Source organism: Pogoniulus pusillus, chromosome 9 (assembly GCF_015220805.1).
Source record: "Pogoniulus pusillus isolate bPogPus1 chromosome 9, bPogPus1.pri, whole genome shotgun sequence".
In the NCBI taxonomy this organism is placed as follows: Eukaryota; Metazoa; Chordata; class Aves; order Piciformes; family Lybiidae; genus Pogoniulus; species Pogoniulus pusillus.
In genome coordinates this window covers 20,331,223-20,356,358 of record NC_087272.1, presented here as the reverse complement: position 1 = coordinate 20,356,358, position 25,136 = coordinate 20,331,223, and the positions used below count along the sequence as shown (strand labels likewise).

Genomic DNA, 25,136 nt, shown 5'->3' with positions numbered 1-25,136 from the left:
TTGGAAAGGGAATGGATATGTCTTATACTGTGATCAAAATATTTCTTTTCCATCTGCATTGAGTTATTATTGCATTAATAGTTCCATCACCTTTCTACTTTGAGGTGAGAAGTGAGTGTTTTACCTATGTTTTGACTAGTTGCATTTCTCAGCAGAAGAATGAGTGATGTAGGTTAATGTTGTTTGTTTTTTCCTTTCTTCTCACAGCTAAGGATTTAATTTCTCTCAGTAAAATATTCCAATTAGCCTCAAACCAGCACAGCAGAGAAACCTTTCACTGGACCAGGTTGCTCAAAGTGTCATTTGGCCTGGCCTTGAATACCTCCAGGAAGGGGAAATTCAATGTTATTGCTTACTTAGCACTTTATGTTGAATCAGAAAAATGCAGTTGTAACTTACTAGTCAGGAACAGAAAGCTACTTTGAAAGTGGAAATAACAGTGTTTGGGGATTAAAGTAAGTGGCAGTTGTTCAAAGAATATGATGGTGAATACTTGCTTAGCTTAGCAGTAGCAGAATTAAGCAGATGCTTTTCATCTTCTCTTGGTCATTGTAGAAATGAAAAGAAATAGATTGAGTGGAAGTATTTTTTATTAGCATCCTGGCTTACAATTTTAAAAGATCTTGTAATTTGTGGGAGATGTAGCAGCCAACATCTGAATTCCAAACTCCTTGTCAGATACCACTTGCTTTTCTGACTTATTTCATTATTTTTTCCTTTATGGCTGTATTGTGATTTCAGAACTATGGTGACTTCTGAGCTACAAAATTCACAAGCCTAATTCTGTTTAGAAATTATATAACTGAAACAGAGAACTGTAGGCACATAATTCACCTCAAAACTGGGTTCTCTGGGACTTTGTTATTTTAAATGAGAAAATGGCTATGCAGATTTCCAAAACTTGTAAGCAGATTCCAATACCAGAAATCTCTTTTCAGCTACAGTAAAAACCAGCACTGTTTTATTGCCTTTGTTATAAGCATTAACCAGGAGAGTGCTGGATAAGGTACTTAGTGTTTATATGAATAAAACCCAGTGATGTTATAGGAGTATATACAGACTTTCCATGTTCCGTTTTCCTTGGTAAGAAGTTTCTCACCGTGTCACATTACCATTGCCACTGAGTGTGCTTCATTTTCTCCTGGTGCAATCGGTGTCTTTCAGTCTGGCACACTATAAAGGCAGCAGGCCAGCCCCCCTCCACGTACTTGGTGGATTTTGTGTGGTGTGTTTCTTACTTAATGGCATGTTTCTAGATAATTGTTAACAATTTTCTAAAATTATTTTTAGCTTTAGATCCGGCTAAAGATCCATGTTTAAAGATGAAATGTAGTCGCCATAAGGTCTGTGTTGCACAGGATCAACAAACTGCTGTTTGCATTAGTCACCGAAGGCTTACACACAGGTAAATACTTTAAAAGTAATCCTACAGACTTTTTTTTCATGGTGTTCATGACTTACTGTAAACCATAATTACACTATAATTAGTTGAATTATTTAGCAAAATATGAACAAAGTAGGAATGGAGCCTGGAAGTAATTGTATGTGCATAATTTGATTTAGAGTATTTAACACTTGCCTTTTTTGATAGGCTGGTAAACTAGAGGGTGTACATATTTTAAATATCTCAAGTTGCTGATAAAAATACATGTAAGGAAATAGCTACTGGGCTGATGCCAAATGAGTATAACAATTGTGAGTGTCCTGCTGCTTTACAGTACTTTGACTTCATTACTTCTTATATGAAGGTAGAGAATCCAAAACTGAACCTCTTAAAATGTGACAATGTAAGATGTTTGGGGTTATTTTTTTCCTTTGTTTTTTGCCTCCTTCTATGCATTCCAATTCTATTTGCACTCTGGACTTGTTAAATATAAGGAACAAATATATGATGAAGTTATACTGGAGTACAGATTTAGATGATTTACAGTCATACTTTTTGGGGAGAACAGCTCCAGACGTTTTATTTGTGTAGGTCTTAGAGTGGCAAAATATTAATGTACTTCTGTGACTTTCACCTGAGGGCCTGAACCAAACATTTACTTGAGTCTTGAAATTGCTGTTTGCTAAGGGTGTGAAGCCAAGTTGTTTTTTTGGTTTGGGATTATTCAGGGATTTTTCCATTTCATTGTTGGACACAAAGCATAGTAGAGAGTCTAAACTTCAGTAACTTGAATGAAATGTGTCTTAATGTGCTTTGTGTAGTAAGGCCTGAAAAAAAGATGAAGAAAACTTTATTGTCTGATCTAAAAAGCTTGAAATACTCCTCTTAAATAAGTGTCTAGTCATGTTAAATACACCCATCTGTAGCTTTATAAAGAAGTAAGATAGTGCATAGTTAAAAAAAGTTTGTACTAGTATATTCTTGATCTGCAGCTGTAGTTAATTAACAAAACCCCTCTACATTATTTGTAGAGCTAAACTGTTTACATTGAACAATCTCAGTGTAAAGCTATACATTTTGGTTTGATAAGGTATTACATTAAGTGCAAGAATTATTATCAGACAAAGCTAGGTAGTCTGATTTCAACTGTATAGGAAGAGTCGGGGGGACATGTCAGTCAGCTGTGAGAAAACAACACAATGATTTGGTAGTTGTAAGAGGTACTCCACATGTTGAAAACAGTGGAAGAAATGGCTTCTCCAAGTTAAGCATATACACTGCAGGTAAGGTCTGAAAACTTTCTAGGCTAGATGAAGCTCTATATTGTTGTTGAATTCACAAACATACTGACACCTGCCTTCATATCTGTATTATTCCTCCTGCAGTCTCTGGCACTCTTTGGGAAGGGTAATATTTTAAGAGAGAAGGCATATGTGAATGCAGTACAATCCATCTCATAATGGAAAGGGCAGCAGCTTGGTGATTATTACAAGTACTGCAAGCCTTGAAAACTAGATGAAGCAATTATCTACTTGTCTATCTTGAGCCAGGATAGGGATTTCCCAAGCTTCCCTCAGATTACTAGATTCAAGGAGAAATCAATTTCCTTGTGCTTTCATTCTAAAAGAGGTTACCTTCATACAGTCTATGATCTTTCTTGTGGAGTGGTGAGATAAATGTATGAATAGCCTATCCACAGTCATATCTGCTGGTCTTTTTACCGCTCAACTTCTTTAGCCCAATTTTTTATTCTATTACTGATATCTACAATTTGTGAATTTATTTTTTTTTTCCACTGAGCTGTGTGTTTTTCCAGTTTCCCAAAAGACTCTGCTCCTTTTAGACTCTTGTTAAAAATTAGAGGAGAAAGGTTGTGTTGTCGGCACTGTCATCTTGTATGTTATCTACCTGTATCCATTTCTAATATGTCAATTAGCTGTATTCAGCCTGTTGGGAATAAAACTGTACAAAATTTCCTTCCAGTAATTTTCCTTTTCCACTTTGTCTCTGTGTTGTGTTCTTGAAAGAATGGATAATTTGAATTATCTTTTTTTTTGTTGTTGCCTTATTGCTTGTTTTTATTTTGTTGTTTGGTTAGTGACGATTTGGTGTTTTGTTTGGTTTTGTTTGGGAGTTTTGTTTGCTTGGTTTCTTTTTGTTTATTTGATTGGGGTTTTTTGCTTGTTTGTTTTTCTGTTTTGTTGCTTAGTTGGTTTGGATTTTTATTTTTAAGAAAGGCAATTGGAGATGTCTTCTGAAAAAAATAGTTAAGAACTGGGAACTCTTTATAAAGAACTTGACAATAGATTTCCAATTGGTCATATTTGTTTTATAGATCTTTAGATGTTCCAGAGATGATTCACATGAAACTTGCACAGGAAGAACATTTTTAAGCATGTGAACTGATAGAGTGGCAAAGACTATCCTCAAGAGACAGTCAGGGAAGGAGGAGACTCTACTTGCCTCTGAAATAAATTATTTATGGGAACTTAGAGAGTACCCCAGGAAAAGAAGCATGAAATACAGTTACAGCTGAATAGCTTGTTCTGTAGTGTCCTCAAGTTGAAGTTACTGGATTTATTTAAATTCTCTGTTATTAGAAGCAACACTTCCAAGTAGCCCTATTACATTGTTCATAAATTTCTCTACATAAATTTGGTCACTCTTTGAGGTAATAGCATAGACAGAGGTTGTTAATCAGTGAAGGCTGATAATTGTTTCAAAGGAGATCTCATTTGTAATTTCTTATTTTGTTAGAATCTGACTGACAGGGAAAAGGCTTAAGCACAGACATCCTGTTATTCAGCCCATGCTGTCCTAAGTGTTCTTACCTGCACATAAAAATTTCCAAATTATTGTAACCCTCTACAAATTACCGAGCCCTGTACAGATTACTCAGTACCACACAATGAAGCATGTGATCACTGGATATCCTGGCCATCTCAAGGCTGTTTGTGGTGTGATAAGGCATGATGCTAACAGGATTAAATACCATGATAGTTCACTCTACCAATGTAATGATTCTGCCTGTGCTTACAGAAGTATTAAAATTTAGATTAGCTTTAGGATCTCAGCACTGTGCTCTGGCTGCACTGTTGCTTGTCTTTGTGTGATTTCAAACCCACTGTATGTCACTGCCTGTTACATGGTGCTGTAGGTTAGGCAAATATATAGCTTTAGTCTTTCATCAGTTCCCGTGGCATCAGAGGTGATGCTTTCCCCTCAGTCTTGAGGTACTGCACACAAGGCTTATTTCTGGGAGATTGCCAAGATGGCAATCCTCTTCTAGCATGCTTCCGCAGTGCCGCAGCATCCTAATGCAAGAGCTTCCTCACATAGTGCCCTGAAAAGACTGAACGGTATTTGACAGAAAGGTGAAATAAGTGCTGTAGACCATTTTATCATGAGAGTAGTTTAGAGTACTATAGCTTTAGAAAGTATGGGGTCATGGTTAGAAATGCCAGATTTTTTTTCATAGCAGGTTTTGCATCTGCTGGTTTCAGTTGTGGTGGTAGGTGTGTTCTGTGGTCCTAACTGTGTCCTGTGAAAGAAAGAAATACTTCCATAGGGGAAAGCACACAGGATATTTATTATTTATCCAAGTAGTTCCATCTGGATTGCTGTGGAAAGGGAGTAGCTGCCAGCAGTAGAACACATGATAAACAAGTAATTCAGAGTCTGCTGTAAACCAGAAATTTGCATTGATTCTTTGAAACTTTGAAAATTCACATTAACTTTTGCTTTTGCCTCAGTGGTGTTTTACCATCCCATTTGTGCTTTCCCTATTATTATTGGCTAAGTGATGCGCTTTATGGAGGAAAAAAAACCTGTAAACTGTCTCTACATGCAGTAATGAGAATCTTTGAAATATACCTCACTGAGTTACAAATATAACTTGTAGAATACTGGAATACAGTATTGTCAATGCTGTGATACAGTGATGTGAATGTTAAGGTGAGAAGCAGGATACTAAAATAAGAGTATGCACTTGTTTTAGTTTTCAATCACTTGACTTCCAGGAGACTTAATTACATGTTACTGAGAATCTCTGGGAGCGATGCATTCACCTCTGTGAGCCTGAGGAAAAGGGAAGAAGTTACATGAATGTCAGCCAAGAGAGAACTGGAAAGAAAATAAAAAAGGTTAAGTCAAGGGAGGAGAGTTGTAGATGGAAGTAGATATTCCATTACCCTACAGTGGAATCTGTCCTCATTGTATCTGCACTGCAGCAAGTGGTAAAGATAAATGCTTAAATCCTGTAGTTACCACTTTGAACAAAGAAAGAATTTATGGTGACACCACAACATGAAGGAAATTAATATGGCCATGCAATGTGCGTAACTAACCAGACTTGGAAAAGATGAAAAGTTAAGGAATGAGCTGTTGCAGATTCGTAGGTCCTGATAAGTAATCTGTTAACTTCATCTTAGATTTGAAACACACAATTTTAATATGAAGTGGCACATCAGGTTAGTTTTCTCTAAGAAAAAGATTCTGTGAATCATTAATGTACTAAACTCAACAGCTTACAGATGAGTTTCCAAGCAAGTAGTTTAGCTGCCAACGAAGAGCAAGACTCTGAAAAATGGCACCGAGTTGCCACCCTGCACACAATTTTCTTGTAACACTGAATATGAGATAGTGCCTGGCATTTCAGATGGATTATTTAGACTACAGTTCTTTTTTTTTGTACTGCATGTTTGTGAAAAAAAAAATACTTAGCAGTGAAAGAAAGGAGATGGGAGGGAAGTATCTGTCTGCTTCAGAGATTTCTCTTTGCTTTTATCTCTGTCCAGCTGTAGGAGACAATTTACAAATGAGACACAATCATTACCATCCATTCCAAGATTGAACTGCTTACTGTAAGAGACTGGTGAAATGATGACTTGCTCAGTAGCATTTAGAAATGTGTTTTGTGTCTAAACTCTGAAAATTAGGAAATTACAAACTATTTGAGGGACAAAAAATAATGTTCCAAGTATATCTTAAGTGTCTTTGATACATGAGAACCCTAGTGATTAACTTAGTGAAATCTGGTAAAACAATTTCTTCTTCCATAAGTAAAAGAAATGTGCTCATAAAATTGGACACACCAAGTCAGTCAATGCTTGAATGAACTGAATTATTCAGTATATTAAAGGCATGAGCAATTTTTCTAGATAAATGTAGATCTCTTCTATGAGTTTCCCACTATACATCATGCCCCCTGCCCATAGGTCCTTTTATGCTTTTTTTATGGTTTATGTAAAATGATCAGAGCAATACAACAGTTTCCTGCTAGGAAAGAAACAGATTGCACTTGTATCTGCCATATTACATCCATAGCATGTTAAGATGGAATTTAAATGTTTTAAGACTGACATCTATTACTCTCGTAAACTTACTTTTTCTTTCTATTATATTTCTCATCCTCTCAAATAATTCAGTAATTTTTTTCTTAAATTTTTTAGTAGGAATTGATTGTAGCAGCATTCAGGTATTCCAGATCCAGGGTTTTCTTTAATGTATAGGAAAGCTCTCATGAGTTATTTAGAAATGAGAGATCATTCCTTTTGTAGCATATCTTTATGATTTGTTTTCATTCTCTTTACAGACTGTGCCTTACAGTCATTTACAGTTCTTTCTTTATCTTGTTATGCTACTGTGGGTTTTTGATTTTTTTTTTATGGTAGCAGCCTGTACTTATGTCATTTCAATAACGTAGGAAAGATGTCTGTAAATTGAACAGGACTGCCTTGTTCTCAAGGTGCACAGCTTTTTGGATTCTCATTAAATATTAACTAAGCAATAGATTCTGATAATACCATCAATTCTTAAAAAACAAACAAAAAAAAAACCCAACCTATTTTGTAAAATAAAGGTCAAGGTAGGCAAGGTAACTTAGTTCTGATAAAAGCATTTCAGTTACAGATCATGATTTGCCTGGAAAACTGCAGGAATTCACTAGTCGTGGACAGAGAGTCATAAGAAGCAACTAAGAAAGTAAGGCTTATAATTGCTCATTTTGTATTAAGGCTCCAGAAGGGGCATGTTCCCAGAGAAGCTTACAGACTGAGCCTTTATAGAATGTGAAGCTAGATAGGAAATGAGAAGTATAAAAGATCTAAAGATATAGAATTAACAATTCTAAGAATTAAGGAAAGAGTGGTATGTCCTCTCTGAGTAAAATACTTTCTCTGCGGTTTCTTAAGAATTTTGTGGAATTAAATTAGGATTAGTGGGAATTGTTCACTGCCCCTAAACTTGCACGGAGTAGGACATGAATGAAGGATCAAAGATTTTTCTCATGTTTCTCCCTGTGGATTCAGTCTTCAAGTTACCTTAATTTCACTATGAAGGTATTTCTTTATAATAAACTCATGGATGCTTATATTGGCAAAATATTATATTACTTCATTGATCTACTTTTCTAAGGTAGAGTAGATGGAGAGCTTGGTAGATTTTGTGCTAGCAGTTAATCTTATTACAACTTCCTTTATGCTTTAGAGTTAAATAATGGTTCCAAGTGCTGATTTGGTTCAAATTGTTGTTCATCTAGTCCATTATTTTACCTTGGACTCCTGCTTTTTTATAGTGTGTAAGTACTTCTTTATATGAGCTGGATTGTCAGTGGTTCTTCCCTGGGTGTGTTCCCCTTAGTGTTATATATAACATAAGGAAAATGTTCCATCTCAGCTTTGAAATGTTTAAAGTGATGAGTGTTGGGCCCTGAAGCAAGAGATAGTTTAACCTTTTTCCTGTTACGGATGATGTGACAAAAACCCAGAGTAAATTTCAAGTCCTGCAGAACTGGAACATTAATTCCACTGTGAAAGCAAGCTGAAATCTCTTCTCTTTCCATGCATGGCTGAGGTTATGTCTCCAGGCATAGAAAGGGACCATGTCCAAGTGTGTGAGAGGTCCATTTGATAAAAAGAATGCATACACATACGTGCATACATACATACAAACGTGTACATATATATCATATATATGTATGTGTCCTTTTGTATTTTTTCTTCTAATATCATGTGCACATGACTCCTAGATTTCTAAATTATCATACTTTGCAATTTGAGGTGTACATATGTATGTGTCCATTCGTATCTTTCCTTTTCATATATGTGCACATGACTCCTGGATTTCTGAAATATCATACTTTGCAGTTTGAGGTATTTTACTATCACTTTACAATAAAAGGAAGAGGGTTTTCAATTTGGACTTGCTACCACACAAAAAACCCCGAAGAACCCTAAAGTTGTATTTACAAATCTGTAGTTATATTAAGTAAGTCCAAGCAGTTTTGGAAGAAAGTCAGTTAGAACTGACATGAAGATGCTCTCTTTAATTAGAATCTCTTTAATTAGAATCAAATAAAGCCTTGCTCTCATCTGATTAGAGGAAAAAAAAGGAAAGCATAGAAGAAAAAACAGTATAGATTGTTAGCTTTCTGTAGATGCTGCCACATTTTGTGATGTTTTCAAATAAAAGACTTCAAAACAAGAAGGAAGAAAAACAAAGGGTTTGCTGTGGCCAGACTGTGTGAAAGTTGGAAACACTACTATTTGGGATGTCATCATTTCGCATTATAGTGCTGCTGAAGAAGACCAGCTGGTGCAGTTAAGTCTCTTACTGGAAATTTTAGTCTGATTCATTACTGTGATTTGTAGTTGCACACAGCAACACTTAATCGTTCTTATGCTCTAAGCTCTATTGAATGTACTGAAGGCTTTCTGGTTCTTTGCATAATTTGTGCTGCCAGTCTGCCAGCTTGGCAGAGCTTCAAGCTTGTTGCATTATCTGTGTTTGTACAGGAAGTGATGCTGCACGTAGGCTGAATTTACAGTATTTCTTTTGTGGTAAGCTAATGAGAAACACTGCTTCATTAACAATACTAACATTACATAGCTTTGTTTAGTCTGGTTATGGTACAACTGCCATTCTGATCATATTTACACTCTACAAACTACTGAAAAGGATGTTGTCTTAGCCATCGCTTAATTGAACTTGTTGAGAAAATGATTTGAACTTTTATGTGTTTAAAGGAGAGGTGAAAGTGTGACTATTTTGGAGACCTCTATATGCCATGCATTTTAATTTACTGAAGGAAAAATATGAAGCTCCCTTTTACTAGCTAAAGGTGGCTAAACCTATGAATCATGTGTTTTGCATATGTTGTGAAGACCCAGTCTGTTCTTGCTGTGTATGTGTGTTTTCCGTTCCTTGTAGTGGCAGTTAACAGTACACAACTAGAGGAAAACAAGATTCTCTACTGGAATTAATTCTCTCTCCTTTAAGGAACTTGTGCAAATACGTACATAGTTTGGAAGAATGTGTATTGCAGTACCAATGTTGTTGATGCTATCCATACTATTAGTAAAGATTGCAGCTTAGTCAGAAATATTTATTCTCAAAATTTGCTGTCTCTGAGAGGAAAAAAAACCACAAAACCCAAAAACAAATGATGAAAACCCAAACAAAACAAACCTCCTGTATCTAGACCTCTAAAATAGAAAGGTATTAGTTTTTATTATTTTTTTCTAATGTATATCTGTAGGAGATTAAAGCAAACTTGAACTAAAAGAGACCTAAACAGAACTTTCCTGTTCCGTTTATTAGCAGAAGAGGTCTTTTCCAGTATACTTTTCCCATTCAACATTCTGTTTTTATGAAACACATAAAGTCCAACTCTACAGACTCCTGCAGTCTAACATCAGTTAATTTAGTCAGTCCTAGGATTACTCATGTTTTACCTGTTCCAGTAATCTTTTTCAGATTCTCTGTGACTTGTAGGGGGATGAGAATGTGCACTGGACAATAACTTGAATCAGTTATGAGATTTCCAGTGATTGTTAGTGTCCTAGTTCCCATTTCTGCAATGAGATGATGAGATTGGGATTTTTTTTGGCTAGGAAAATGAATCCCATCTTGCTGCGTTTCTTTGTGTTTTGTTGACAGTGATTGAAGTCAGACTCAGTTGTACCACCTTCTAAAAGACAGTAAGTTAGGACAATTCTGCTCCCAAAAAAAAAATCACAGGAAAGAATTAGGAAGTGTGACAGCTGAATTAAGGAATTAGTGTTGTGTGAAAGTTTTGGCTGACCCTAGAAGATGTTAATGTACTGTTCCATTAACAAAAAATTGCTTATGAGATTTTATTTTGTCACTGTTGTTTTAAAAAGGTACTTTCCCTCACAGTATTCATGAGAATCTACTGGTGAAAAAAGACTGCCTTTTTGTTAACAAGGCTAGGAAGGAATGATTTCTCTGTCCTTAACTATCAAGTCATAATTGTAGTCCATAGCAATAAAATAATTTGTGGGCTACTATGTAAACATTTAAATAACACAAAACAGAAATGATAAAATCCTTGGATATTCCTTTATCAGAAAAATAAAATATGCAAAAGGAACCCAGGAGCAGTTCAATGCTCCATCTTACAAAGTTTGTCTTTTTAGTGCTTTAAAAATTAGCTGTCACTACTCTTTTACTTCATTAAAATACATTAGCAGTGGTAAAATAGCTGATGCAAGGGATTGTAATCAGTTCTTAATTTGTAATTTGTTCAAGGATTGTGTGTTTGGGGTTTTTGTCTTTCATTGTTACTGAATACTCTTAACAGGGAGCAGTGGAACAGAATAAAACTTCAAGATGCTTATATGAGAGAGGTTAGTTTACTGGCTTTAAAATTTTCATCATCATTTGATTTCAATCATGTGCTTTTATCAGTAGCTAGAATCAATTCTAATGCATTTTGTTTTATGTACAGGCATTGCTGCTTAAGTTGTGTTTACAGGCTCAGAATACATCTGTTTTGCTTGCATACCAGTTTCAGTGAGAAAACTACTAAATGTGTGAAGTTGAGTAGGGTTAGTGTTCAGGGAACAGAAATAATTCTACTAATTTCCATTTGTGCAAAACAATACATTTAATGTTCTCAATGGTGAAAAATACAATAATTCCTCTGGGAAAGATATTTCAGAAAGGAATATTAATTGCATGGGCTTTTTCTTACCACAGAGTTTCATATCAGTAAAAATTTAAAGTAGCTAACATTATTGTAATTGAAGATTTAATTCATTTGTTGATTAGCTGAGGATTGAGACACATAAATAGCTTTAAAAACATTTGCACATCTTGGAATAATGAGTTCCCCTTGACTCTGATGTCACAGCTTGCACTTTCATTTCCAATGAGTATTTGTGGTACTAAGATTTGAATGCCTTTAAAAATTACTGTTAAGTTTTGATCCTTAAATTCAACATTAAATTAATTTACATTCTAAGCTTTTGCTTTTTGCCTTGTTTTTAAAGAAAACCCCAAACATCATCATCTCCCCAGCCCTAAAATCATTGGTGCAAGGAATAGGCAAATGATAGGAAACATTATCTGAGAGGAAGTTTAGATTGGCAAGTAGAGCAATAAGTGTGCAACCACAGGAAGCGGATATCCAGAGGATGCAACTGATTGATTTTTCACTTTGAGACCATGCTGCTGGAGTCTAGAAAATGTGGCAGCCGGGATGATCTGATGCTTTTAGATTAAAAAAACAGTTTGTGAGGGCTTTATGACCCTTTATTCATTATTAGAGTTAAAACTAGAGATGCATGTACTCCTGATGCTCTTATCTATAAATTTCTCTTTCATAAGAAACCAATAGCAGCACTCTCATCCTGTATCTCACAGATTTGAGGCGTCTGGAAAACTGAATTTCATTTTCTATTCTATAGGTTCACTGAAATAATATATCAATTTATTTCAAAGTACACCTCAATACTTTTGTCATGCTCTAATTCACTTTTTCTATGTTCAAATTGTAAAACAAGGTTCTTTATGATAGAAATAATACTGCCTACATGTTCTACAGAGAAACAAGCAAAAAGTGCTATTTCATAAAGTACGCAGATGTAATAGTTATAAAGGCAAGATAAACATTGAGACTTGTAAGGAATAATGAAGAGTTTGTAAATGTTAAGAAATAGTTTTATGAATGAAGACTCACAATTTATTTGTCTTTATGGCCCTATTGTCTCTGTTCACCTTGATAAATGGAACATTGCAGAAACAGATTCACTGCAAAGCTGTTTGGTATAATCAAAGACCTAGTGAGAGTTTTGCATGAAAGGACACTGAAAAACTGGGCACTGAGATTAAAGTTAGTAAGAAAGACTATGCTGGATTTTTTTTTTTTTTCCCCCAGTTATTTTGATTTAGCATCTCAGTAATGAAGGAACAGAAAGGCTAGATGAGGCAGCAGATTCAAAACAAATTTCAGGAACCTGTTTGACATGACAGTACCGTAGAAGAGAGCTTAGTCAGTGTTGTGATTACAAGAAAGCTTTAGAAATGTGTTTGAAGTCCTCTAAGCTAATATTACAGGTAAGAGAACTGTTTCTTCTGACATGGCAAGGCTGTTCTTGGGAACGGAGTTGTTAAGTTTTGCCTGTGGTAACTTGTTAAATTTTTTTATATGAGTGCTGTGTAAAATGAGGTGTTGTATTTGATTAGCAGACTGGATGCCAGTCCAATTAGGTACAACAATTTACTTTCTTACTCAAGATATTCAGATACCAAAAGATGCAGTTATTTATACATGCTTGAACCTGAGAAGTCTACAATAACAATTGAGTGAAACTATGAACTATAGAGGGAAAAATACCACTGGAAAAAAAACTAGCACTGTCTCATCTCAGTTTTTTTAAGAGCTGAAAAAAAATCATGCTTTTGTGCAAATAGATGTTTTCTCAAACATAGCATCTCTCAATAGATTATTTTTTCCCTTCTGTGTATCCATGGCCTTTGTCACACTACATTATAATCTGGGGCCTTGAGAACTGGATTTGTGGTTGGTCATGTAAAGCAAAGCACTGGGAAACATGTTCAGCTCTGAGGCTAAGAATGATTAATTTGGTGTTTTGCAGAGTCATGACTTTGAAAATTAAATTAGGCAGCTAAATTAAGGTAAATATTCTGCCTTGGTATGCAGAATGAGGGGTGGCTAGCTGGGGCTCTCTAGGTCCAACTGAACAGAACAACAACTGAGGCCTGAAATGCCTTATTTTCAGTTTTTCTGAACACTTTGAAATAGTTTAAAACAAATTTAAGGACTTTTCCAAACTCTTCATGACAGTGAATGAAGAAGTCAAAGTTTAAACCAAAGGCTGAAAGCTGAACAACAGTTCTTTTGCTGTTAGCATCACATAAGTATTTGTTATTTCTACTTTACCTTTTATAGCATGTTTTTGTTTCTTTAGAATGTGTTGACTTGTAGGTACCCTTTTATGGAGTCCACATTAATGTGGAAGAAAGAGAAAGGAAGAGGCTAGATGCTTAGAAAAAAAAGAGGAAACTTACCAGCTTTTTTAATGACAATAAAAAGTAGTTGTATCTAGTTTTTTAGCTAAGAAGTTTTGTGGCACAAAGCTGAAGTCCTTTTTAAAGACAATGGGGTGTATAACGTTGACATACATGGAAGAGAACTTCTGTCATGCTAGCCTAAATAATATAAGTCAAAATTACAGTAGTTAGTAAAACTTTTGGCAATCTTACAGTTTGTTTCTCTTTCATATCCTGGCACAGCTGCTTCATCATGAATATCTCTGTTTTATATAAAAAATTCTTCTTTAAAATTATCTATTTCTCTGTGTGAATTGGCATCCAAGAAAACTTCACACACTTAATCTGCTTGATTTTCTCACCTCAAGCAGCATCACAAATACTCTGTCTTTAAAAAAAAAAAAGTTCACTTTATAGGTATTAGTGAAACTAGCAGGGTTTTGTTATTAAATGTTTTCTTTTTCTAGTACAGCAATATCCTTGTCTCCGTGGATTTTAAAAGGTGAGGTTTGTATTTAATTATGTTGGCTTTGAAGAATGTAGCTGTTGACTTCCATTGTTCCATGAAATGAGCTTATCCTCAGCGTGATTTAAACTGAGGATCAGTTTAAACTTCTGATTGTTTGTCATTTATGATTTTATAACTTCATGTACTTGTGGCTTGTTTACTCCCATCCTTGACTGACCTTGTCTCAACAAACGTAGTTTTGTCTGCAGTTTTACCTTTCTTGTATTTCGTGGTCCCACTCTAATTTCTTACAGCTCTTTCTCACAGTTCCAGTAGTTTCTTCAGAAGTTTAAGTCAAGGTTATTCAGCCATGCCATATCAAACCCTCAGTCCTTAGGAAGAAGGCTAGGCAGTTAGCTATGAGCTAACTCCATGAAATACAAAATCTTAGAATCATTTAGGTTGGAAGAAGCTTTTAAGATCGTTGAGTCTAGTCATTGCTTAGCACTTCCAAGTCCACCACTAAACCATATCTTTTAGTACCGCATCTATGTGTCTTTTAAATAACTCCAAGGATGCTGACTCCACCATTTCCTTGGGCAGCCTGTTCCAGTGCTTAAAATCAGTTTTGGTGACATTTTTCCTGATGTCAAATATGTGCCATTTCTCTTTATTCTGACAGACTGACTTGCAGTTACTAATGCAGTAATGCTTCACTGATCTGCATATCCATATTTCCTTAGAGAGAGAAGGTGTTTATGCTCAACCCTTGTGGGTGAATCTAAAATTTTGACAGGTTCTGGTGCTCAGGATGTCTAAGTGGGATGTAGGCAGGAATAAAAAAGTTATAAAAGCTATCACAAAAGTAATACAGAATGACTTAAATCTGTGATTGTCTTAAGACAACCAAAACACCCTAGATTCAGTATGTCTTCTGAAGCAATAAAAATAAGGTTGAAAGATGTTTTCAGTGTCACTAGATGAGAGTATGTATTTGCTCTTGGGTAGATTTCAAGAAATTAAATATTTTTTATATTGAAGTAGTATAACATCTATAACATTAATATTCTTTATATTGAAATAGTGTAACATCTATAACATTCATATTCTGTGGGAAGATGCAGTCTTGTTCCTTAGCTTCAATAATGCTTTATACCAGTTCATACTCTTCAATTACTCATTTTTTTGAAGCTCTCATAATTTAGATGTTATTTGTGCTCATGTGCCTCACTTGTTTCTGCTGACAAAACATTATGTAGATGCTACCTTAAGGCCTGGAATAGTTGTTACAGATTTTCTTACTAAAGATCAACTTATATCTGTCTTTAGAAATGTTGTAACATGCTGGTGTCTGTGATAGAAAATTAAGTCCATGTTATACATGAGTGCTTTCCACATCTCCCATATTTGCCAAGCAAAATCCAATTCAGATACATGCATGTGACCATTTCTAGTTAAATATATAGGAAATGCATGACACTGTGTCAGATCATTTCACTAGAATACAGTACACTTATTCATAAATAATGCTGAACACTGTTGGAAATTTCTTCTGTGTCTGACTTTACAATGCCTGTGTTAGGTAGCAATGGACAAATCATGCTCTCTAAAACTGGGACTTGAGAATGCTGTCTGTAGTCTGGCATCTATGATGGAAGGAGAAACAAAAGACTGGCGGGAAGAATATGAAGAATCTGCTCATTTTTGCCATTTAGATTTTGATAATTTTCTTAAGATGTTTAGGAATAATGTTTGCTGGGAAGAAAATGAATTTATAAGGGAAGAAAGAAGGATTCTGGTGCAGTTACTTGCTATATCTTTTAATACAACCACCTTCTTAATCCTGTCTGTGTCTAGGTGATGTTTGAGCACCCTTTTCCTATCTTTTGTCTTAAACTATACCAAAAGTTGTTCCATCATCACTTTTTACTATGTAGCTGCAGTTGAAAGTGGGGAATTCCAAGAGATTGAGCTTAAAAGAGCTACTTTTTCTTATTTGGAAAGGTATTTGTAACCTTTTCTACAGAGGTCTTTTCCTTCAGATTTCAGCAGACTTCTGTTACCACCACACATACGTAATTAACTACTGTCTTGAAGTTAAAAAGACTTTGGTAAAAACATCTCTAAATGTTTTTAGTTTGTTTGCTTTTTGAAGTTTAAACCTCTAAGATTGGCCAATTGCTAGCCCTGTATCTTCTGTTATGTTTTTCCCTTAATTTAGTTAATTTGATTTTCTTGGGTTGAGGTTTTTTTTGTAGCTGTATGTCTCCTACAGATGTGACTGACCATATAGTTCTGATCAGAAAATTACCATAACATGCAGTGATTTTGACTGAAGCTCTTTTTAATGTTATTCCATCTTTGTAAGTTATATTTCAAGTGTATTAGAAAAAATACGTGCTAGTCAGTGCCTAACAATGCAAATTACAAGTGAAGCAATTTGAGACATCCTAAGAAAAAAAAATTTGGTCTATTTTGTGCTGATAAACTCTTTTTAAAGAAAAAAATCATAGAGTATTTCAATCTTTAATAAGCACTTTTCATACTTTAAAATCTCAAATTTTCACCCTTCTGGTGATTTACAGAGTAATTTCCATCAAATTACTCCTTGAAATGCCTGTATCATTTGTCAGCCTAATGGAAAAGAAGATTGGGCATGAACACCGCATTCAGCTTTTCATGTATTGGGTCTCTTTCACCTCTCAGGCAATTCCAGATAAGTTAAAGTGTGGCTGTGTGTTCTTTGCTTTTCTGTCTCATTAAAATGCCATAGTAGATAACTTCACTTAATCAAAGTGAAGCAAATACTATTCCAGGAAATTTCAGCAGCATTACCTAAGAGTGGTTTTTGAAAAACGCATAAGGCTCCTTCGTTTAGATTTTAATTTATAGTTAGAATAAAATATGGGTTACTTTGCCTGGCAAAAGTAGGCAGAACTGTAAGGAAAATAATGCTGTATAAAAACAAGGCAAGAAACTACCCTGAAGTGTAAATTTCTGTTTGTAATAATACATGTGGGTGGAAGGCAGTAGTAAGGGCTTATGTCTTTAAGATATCCACTTGGTTTTTGTTCTCTGGTGCAGATGAGTGAATAGCATGCTCTTTATACATGCACAGAAAGAAATACTCGCCTAAATTCTGAAACAATGCTGAGTATGTATGCTTAGTGATCCTGACAAAAATGATAGATCATACATAGTCTGGTAATCTAATGTCTTGGGTGCAGATGTTGGGGAAAAAGAAAACTATATTTATTTAATCTCACACACACTTGCTAAAAATTATTATGGCTTATCAGTAAATACTAACATTTTGCCCACACTGTTAATTTTAAAACTGCTAAAATGTACTGTGGTTTGATTCCCATACTAAATTTATTGACCTTTGCTTTATTCGTTTCAGGTTTATTCAATTATTTTTATTTTCCTAAAACAGGTTTTTCTTGTATTTGTAAGGAATAGTGCAAAAAATAGAGAAACAAATCAAAATAATGTCAACATGTATGCAATGACAAAGGCTAAGGCTCACTTGGAATTAAACCTGGCAAGGGAGGCAGTGGATGTGTAAGGCTTCTTTTGCTACTCGCGTATCTGAAGGTAGAATAAGGACAATATAGGCCCACTTCTGAATGGGGTCCGTGCCATGGTGACTGCTTGTCTTTGCCTCAGCCTTTACTACTAAGACCAACTCTGGAGAATCACAGACCCTGAAGGTAAGAGAGAAGGTCTGGAGGAAGGCAGGCATTGCCTTGGTCATGGAGGGTTGGCTTGGAGATAGATGATTTAGGCAAATTTGAACACCCAGAAATCCATGGGCTGCACCTGTGAGTGCTGCAGGAGCTGGCAGTTGTTATTGCTAAGCCAGTCTCCATCTATGAAAGATCATGGATAGCAGGATGGGTACCTGAGGAGTAGAGGAAAGCTAATGTCTCTCGTCTTCAAAAAGGACAAGATGGGGAGGACAGTCACCCTCACCTCTCTCCCTGAAAATACGATGGAACAGCACGTTCTGGAGGTCATGTCTTAACATGTGGAGTAAAAGATTATCAGGAGTAGTTGGCATGGATTCACAGAGAAAACCATGACTGACCAATCTGAGAGCCTTCTATGATTATGTGACAAGAGAGGGCAGCAAATGTTTTCTGTCTTGACCACAGCAAGGCTTCTGACACTGTCTCACATAACACTCAGAAGTAACCTTAGGAAGTTTGCATTAGATGAGTGGACAGTGAAGTAGATATCTGAGATGAATGGGCTGAGTAACAGAGCTTAGAGGGCTGTGATCAGCAGCATTCTAGCTGGAGGCCTGTAGCTAGCAGTGTTTCCCTAGGCTCTGTACTGGAACCAGTTTTGTTCATTAGTGACCCGGATGAAGGACAGAGTATACCCTCAGCAGGTTTGCCAATAATCCAAAACTGGGGCAAGTGGCTGACCCCAGAAGGCTGTGCTGCCATTCATCATACTCACCTGGGCAGGCTGGAGAGCTGGGCAGAGAGAAACCTAATGAAGCTCTATGAAGGCAAGTGTAAGGTGCTGAGCCTAGGAAGGAATAATCTCATGCACCAGTACACATTAGGGGTTGACCTGCTAGAAAGCAGCAGTGAGACCCTGAGATGAAGACCCTGAGAATCCCGCTGTATTTCAAGTTCACCATGAGCCAGCAACGTGCCCTTGTGGCCAAGAAGGCCAATGGCATCTTGGGGTGCCTGAAGAGTGTGGCTAACAGGTGGAGTGGGATTCTTCTCCTGTTCTGTTCTGTTCTACCTGTTGAAGCCATAACTGGAGTATTGTGTCCAGTTCTAGACTCCCAGGTTCAAGACAGACAAGGAGATACTGGATAGAGTCCAGTGGCAGGCTGCAAAGATGATTTAGGAACAGGAGCATCTCTTCTACTGAAAAAAGCAAAGAGTGATGGGTCTGGTTAAGCCTAGAGAAGAGAGAACTGAAAATGGATCTTCTCAATGCTTATCAATATCTGAAGGGTGGATGTCTTGAAGGGTCAGACTCCTCTAAGTGGTGCTCAGTGACAGCGCAAGAAGCACAGACTGCCATACAGGAAGTTCCACTGAGCATGAGGAAAATCATCCTTGCTTTGAAGGTATTAATGCATTGGAATAGGCTGCCCGGAAGGATTGTGGAATCTCCTTCTTTGAATATACTCAAAACTAACCGGGTCACATTCCTGTGCAGCCTGCTCAATGTGAACCTGCTTTAGCAGGGACATTGGAGTAGGTGATCTCCAGAGTTCCCTTCCAGCTGCTGCCATTGTGTGATTCTGTGTGATACATACTTAGAGAACGGCAATCATGTTTTGGTTTCTTTTGTCATTTGGAAGAAACAGTTCAATACTATATCTGCAGCCATAGTTTTCTTCCATAGTGCTTCAACATGAAGAGGTAACTGAAGGAAGGTTTATAATTGATTATGTTAATTTGATGATGCATCCCCCCCAAAAAAGGAAGGAATAATTCTAAAATCTCTAAAAACTGTGAATACAGTGGTCAGAAAGTTGTACAAGCTCTTTAAAAGGTAAGTCTTTTAGTAGCTTGTATTCGTTTCTTGTAGTCTGTGCTTGGAGATTTTCAAATCAAGGTACAAAAATGTCATTTTTCAAGTGAATTGGGCACTCAGGCATTTTACAGATTCTAACTATGTAAGTCATGGTGCCAAGGAATTTCTTGTAACCTATTGTGAATTTAGCTACATTAAGCATTCTCAAAAGCATTTGCAGGCATGATCGCTGTGTGTATGGGAAGGTAAGTTTATGTATGCAAACAAGCACATAGGCTAGATTAATTGGGCCAATTGGCTAATTATATTTCAGACATGCAGTTGTATATGCAGTCAGAAAACATATGCACAATCTGGTGTATACAAATTAATGCAATCACAAGTGTTGCTGATAAATTAAACTCATATATTTAATTTTACCATTTAGGCATCAACAGTGTCAAATAAAGCGGAGCTTGTACATTCAGTAGTAGTGATTTTATTACTAATCAGATCCTAAAGCTCTACAGGAAATTTAGAAGTATATAAAGTATCTAAAGTGGAAGAAGTTAAGTTCTATGTGACACCATGTGTTTATTGTGGCGAAATGGTATAGTGATTGCATTAGAATCACAGAATTAAATGGCTGAACTCTGGTAACTACAAGTTGCAGTGATCTGGATTTTACTTTGCATATCAAACAAAATTAGTAAATACAAGTAAGAGAAAAAGAAAAGTGACTTCTTAGAGTGAAGTAACTGATTTCTTTGTTCACTATTGTCAAACTCTAAAATGTAAAAAATATGTTGCATTATCTGTGTATTTTAACTGAAGGACAACAAATTATTTGTGTTGTGGTTAAGTATGTTTTCCATATCTTATTTTATGACTTACATATACACCAACGATCTCAATTAGAGATGATTTATATCTTTACATTAGTTTTTGTGTATTTCCAAAAAAAAAACCAAACAGCCCACAACATCTGGTAACAAGAAAATAGTCAACAAGGACAAATCTAATGCAATTAAGGGCAAATGGAAATGAATTGCATATACCTACCAGTATAACTAATATTAACAAATGCTTCTAATTAACTTGTCTGTCATCTCAGTGAGTGACAATCAAAAAATAGCTGTTTGATAGCTCTGATTGAGTTTCTGTGTCATTGTGTTAAAGCTTGTGAACACATGTCCATCCATGGCATTTCCATGACTGGATATCTTTGAAGTAGTATTATTCATAATTTATCATTATCCTTTCTATTCCAAGTCTGGAAAAATACAGCTATTTCTGTCTATAACTAGTGTTACTTATATAGAAACAAATATTTTGAGAAGACTAATATGCTTAAGGTCTTGGGTGAGTTCTCTTCCTGAACATGAGCCAGCAGTGTGCCCAGGTGGCCAAGAGAGCCAGTGGCATCCTGGCCTGCATCAGGAGTGGTGTGGTCAGCAGGAGCAGGGAGGTCATTCTGCCCCTGTACTCTGCACTGGTCAGACCACACCTCGAGTACTGCGTTCAGTTCTGGGCCCCGCAGTTTAGGAAGGACACTGAGATGCTTGAGCGTGTCCAGAGAAGGGCGACGAGGCTGGGGAGAGGCCTCGAGCACAAGCCCTACGAGGAGAGGCTTAGGGAGCTGGGGTTGTTTAGCCTGGAGAAGAGGAGGCTCAGGGGTGACCTTATTGCTGTCTACAACTACCTGAAGGGTGGTTGTGGCCAGGAGGAGGTTGCTCTCTTCTCTCAGGTGGCCAGCTCCAGAACAAGAGGACACAGCCTCAGGCTGCGCCAGGGGAAATTTCGGCTCGAGGTGAGGAGAAAGTTCTTCACTGAGAGAGTCATTAGGCACTGGAATGGGCTGCCTGGGGAGGTGGTGGAGTCGTCGTCCCTGGGGCAGTTCAAGGCAAGGTTGGATGTGGCACTTGGTGCCATGGTCTAGCCTTGGGCACTGTGGTAAAGGGTTGGACTTGATGATCTGTGAGGTCTCTTCCAACCTTGGTGATACTGTGATACTGTGTGTGATACTGTGTGGGACAGCGTAACAGAGCAGAGGTTGACTAGGAGAAGATAATTGGACTACATAAATTGTTTTCTGTTTTCTATGTATATCTCTGCTAGCTGTCACACACGTGCAATTTTCATGTCCTGAACTTGTTCTAGTGTCCGCCCCCATTGTGTTCCTTCCTCAGACTCATTGTTCTCTTTTTCTTCCTTTAGACAATTTACTTAGATGTTTTCTTCCATTTCTTCTTCTGTCTTCTCTTTAAACTTCACACAGTACAAAGGGTTTTAGCATATCTGCACCCATAATCGCCCCCCACTAGTCCTGTCTTTGCTCTGCTTTGTGTATCTACACCTCACAGCCCCTGTATGTCTCCCTGCTTCCAGCTTCTGGGGTTTGCTGTTAACAATGAGGTTGTCCCTGTTGACACGCAGAACTTTTGCTGTTTGTGTTTGCAGCGTTTTAAAGTTACTGTATCTCAGATAAAGGGAAATTTCATTAGGTTGATAGTTGGCGGTTCTGGTCCTGTCAGAAACCTCAGGCAGCTAGGATGCTTATGGAAAATTCCAAGCTATAAAAGTAAGAAAAAGATGCAGCCAATTAAATAGTCTAAGTGGACTTGAGCTCATAGGTATGATTGGAAAACTCTCAGTCTAGTCAGAGAAGCATCAAGAGTCAGCAAAGATACAGTTCAACTTTGCTTTTCTTTGCTATAATAGAAATGAAATCATTTGTATTTAGGCTTTAAATGATGCAACTCAGCAGAAATGATTGTTGTTTAATATTAATTAGGGTGATATGCCTGATTAATTTCCTTTTTTGCACTTCCTAGTGGGTGTAAAAGCTTCTGATATGCATGTTTTTCCACTCATTATGCCATATGTAACTGAAGCTATTGCTGGCTTTTTCAGTAATAACTGAAATAATTTCTGTGTACAATGTTTCGTGTTCCTCTTTAAACTGTAAAAAACCCTCTGTAGTTCAAAATTTCACCACACAACATAATCTGAGCTTAAACTTCTATAATTTATACAATTATGTATCTGTTTGCGTTAGCACACTTTGAACTTTATATAGAGCATTGGAGTCTGAATTTTACAAAATGTAAGCTGTGAAAGGCACTGGTCAAAGCGTAAGCAAACAACACTCTTACCTCTTTCTGTAGAAGTGTGTTTGATGTAATTTTCTAACACCTAAATGTTACCTCCTTAAACAGTAATATTGATACAACAGCTTCATTCACACTATTTAATAACCATTTAAAAAGTCAATACTACACTAGTTAGCCAGCCTTCACTGATCAGTAAGCGTCAAAGTCAGCAAAGTTTAAATAAGTCACCAAAGCATCATCATCTTCTAGTAAAGTGTTTAGAAAGTGGAATAATACAGAAATATCAAGTGTAGTACTACAGCGAGTAATGTATAAAGGCAGCTCTTTATTTAGAAGAAAACTTTAGAGCTGGAATTATGTCTGTTCGTAAAGGTGCATTAAAATTCCCTGAATATGTTCTATTTTTACTACTGCTTATCAGAATTACGTACTTTTTGTTTACTTACAGTATGAAAGAGGCTGGTTTAGGCCATAAACAGTGGAGGGGTGGTCCCATTTCATCAAACTGCAAGCAGTGTCCAGTAGTTCATACCAATCCTGTTTGTGGATCAGATGGTCACACATATTCTTCTCAGGTAAGAATTGAAGACCTAAATTATTCTTTCATTGTTCCAGTTCTTGCAAATCAAAATACTGTATTATAGCACAAGTCCATGTTTATTGTTCTGATTGCAATCTGCAGCAGTTCTGGTATATTGTAAGACAAAACCCCCAAATGGTAGCAAATCCTAGGCAATGCGAGCCAGTAGTACCCAAAGGAACATGGTGTGCTTCCCATTCTAACAGAGCTCCAGGTTAAATCTACTTGCAACAGACGCCAAGGCAGGGTTTTGGAAAAAGTGTTACATATTCTCAGTTTAGGGCAGGATAAACACAGTAAGTTAGATTTTCTGGTTGACCATTGTGGGGCGCTTCACATTCCTAGCACCTTGGCGTTGCTGTAACAGAACCTGATAGAAAGTGTAGCAGAATAAATAGTTGTTTCATATCTTTCCTTTTTGCAACAGCATTTTGTGCAGAATAAAGACACCAGAATATAACATGTATTTCCTCAACCTGGACTATTCTTACACTTTTATTATAAATCTTACATTAGAAAATGTTTTTTTCTTACAAAAGAATTTCTTAGTTCTAGGCAACTGGGCGCAAATCTTATTTTTTCTTTAAAAACCCAAAACAACATCAAAAACTCAAACCAGAAAAAAACACCAAAAACCCACCATAAAAATCCAACTCAGGCCTTACACGTGAATTTTGGGCTCAGACTTATCACTGAAAAATAATTACTTTTTGCTATGGTTTAAAGTTTTACTTCAGGAAAATGTTTTCAAATTCCTCTTATTTTCCTTCACAGTAATGTCCTGTCTATGTTTTGTCAATCTTGGAACATGCTTGCTTCATAATAGATAGTGGCATTCAGCATTTCTTTGCTGTGTCCTGTGAAAGTTCAGTCAGTCTTTAAGTGCCAAACTTATTGTCACATAGAGAAAAACTGGCAGGAGTGTCTGTGATTTTTGCAACATAGGTAGACAAGGTGGATAATTCCATGTAGGTCATACTGGATAAGCAACTTTTGGTTTTTTGTAAATACTTTATACTTTATCCATTACAGTATCTCCCTGCATTCTTCTTAATGTAATGTAAACCCCACAGTTTGAACCTCATAGATTTATTTCTTGTCTTACCATAGAGGAATGCTGTATTCTAAATTGTACTACAGGCAGAAGTGACTCTCGGAGCCTCTCAGAGTCTGATCTGAAGTAAATATACAGAGGTCTGTAGATAATAATGAGATGCAGATATTTTTACATCAGCTCGTGTATTAAAGGTGAAGCAATGAAAAATGAGTGGATTAAATAAATACATTCTGCTGCCACTCTGGTGCATTATCAGAAATGCAGTCAGTGCAGCTGTGTATATCACTATGCCCCTTACACCTGTGTCATGTAGAAGTAATATATCATCAAAGAGTAGGAGTTTGCTTTTATCTTCCACTACGTCATAATGGTAGATTTTGGATCTGTATTTATGGCAACAAAATGCTAAATTAAAAAAAAACCTTAATAGCCACAGAAGAGCTGTATTAGCCTATAACTCTTTTTTTTCAATTATGTTATGGTTTCATATTTTGTTCTGTCAAATAGAGGTCCTTGCAAGATTATTTCAGGAGCAATGCTTTTAAAATTTGATATAAAAACAAAAATTTGTGTTCTTTTACTCCAGGCAAAGTTTAATTTTACCACTATCAAACTCCAGCAGGTTTTTATCTATCAATTCTCTCTCTCTTTTTTTTTTTTCTTTTTTTTTTTTAATGTTTTTCTCAATGACTGGGGCAAATTCTCAAAATAAGTCACTACATAGGATTGCACAACACAGCCAGGCAGTA

The 25,136-nt window shown here is 36.4% G+C and overlaps 1 protein-coding gene across 5 annotated transcripts in view; it reads left to right on the top strand.

The window, feature by feature from the left end:
• SPOCK3 (SPARC (osteonectin), cwcv and kazal like domains proteoglycan 3) overlaps window positions 1–25,136 on the top strand; it is a 349,520-nt gene that overhangs the window by 267,215 nt on the left and 57,169 nt on the right. For 4 of the 5 annotated variants that reach the window (XM_064148791.1, XM_064148793.1, XM_064148794.1 and 1 more), the window contains 2 exons: window positions 1,291–1,405; window positions 23,199–23,325. In XM_064148791.1, coding sequence (XP_064004861.1) covers window positions 1,291–1,405; window positions 23,199–23,325 — 242 coding nt within the window. The remainder of the gene's footprint in view (window positions 1–1,290; window positions 1,406–23,198; window positions 23,326–25,136) is intronic. The other variant, XM_064148796.1, reaches the window with a different exon arrangement.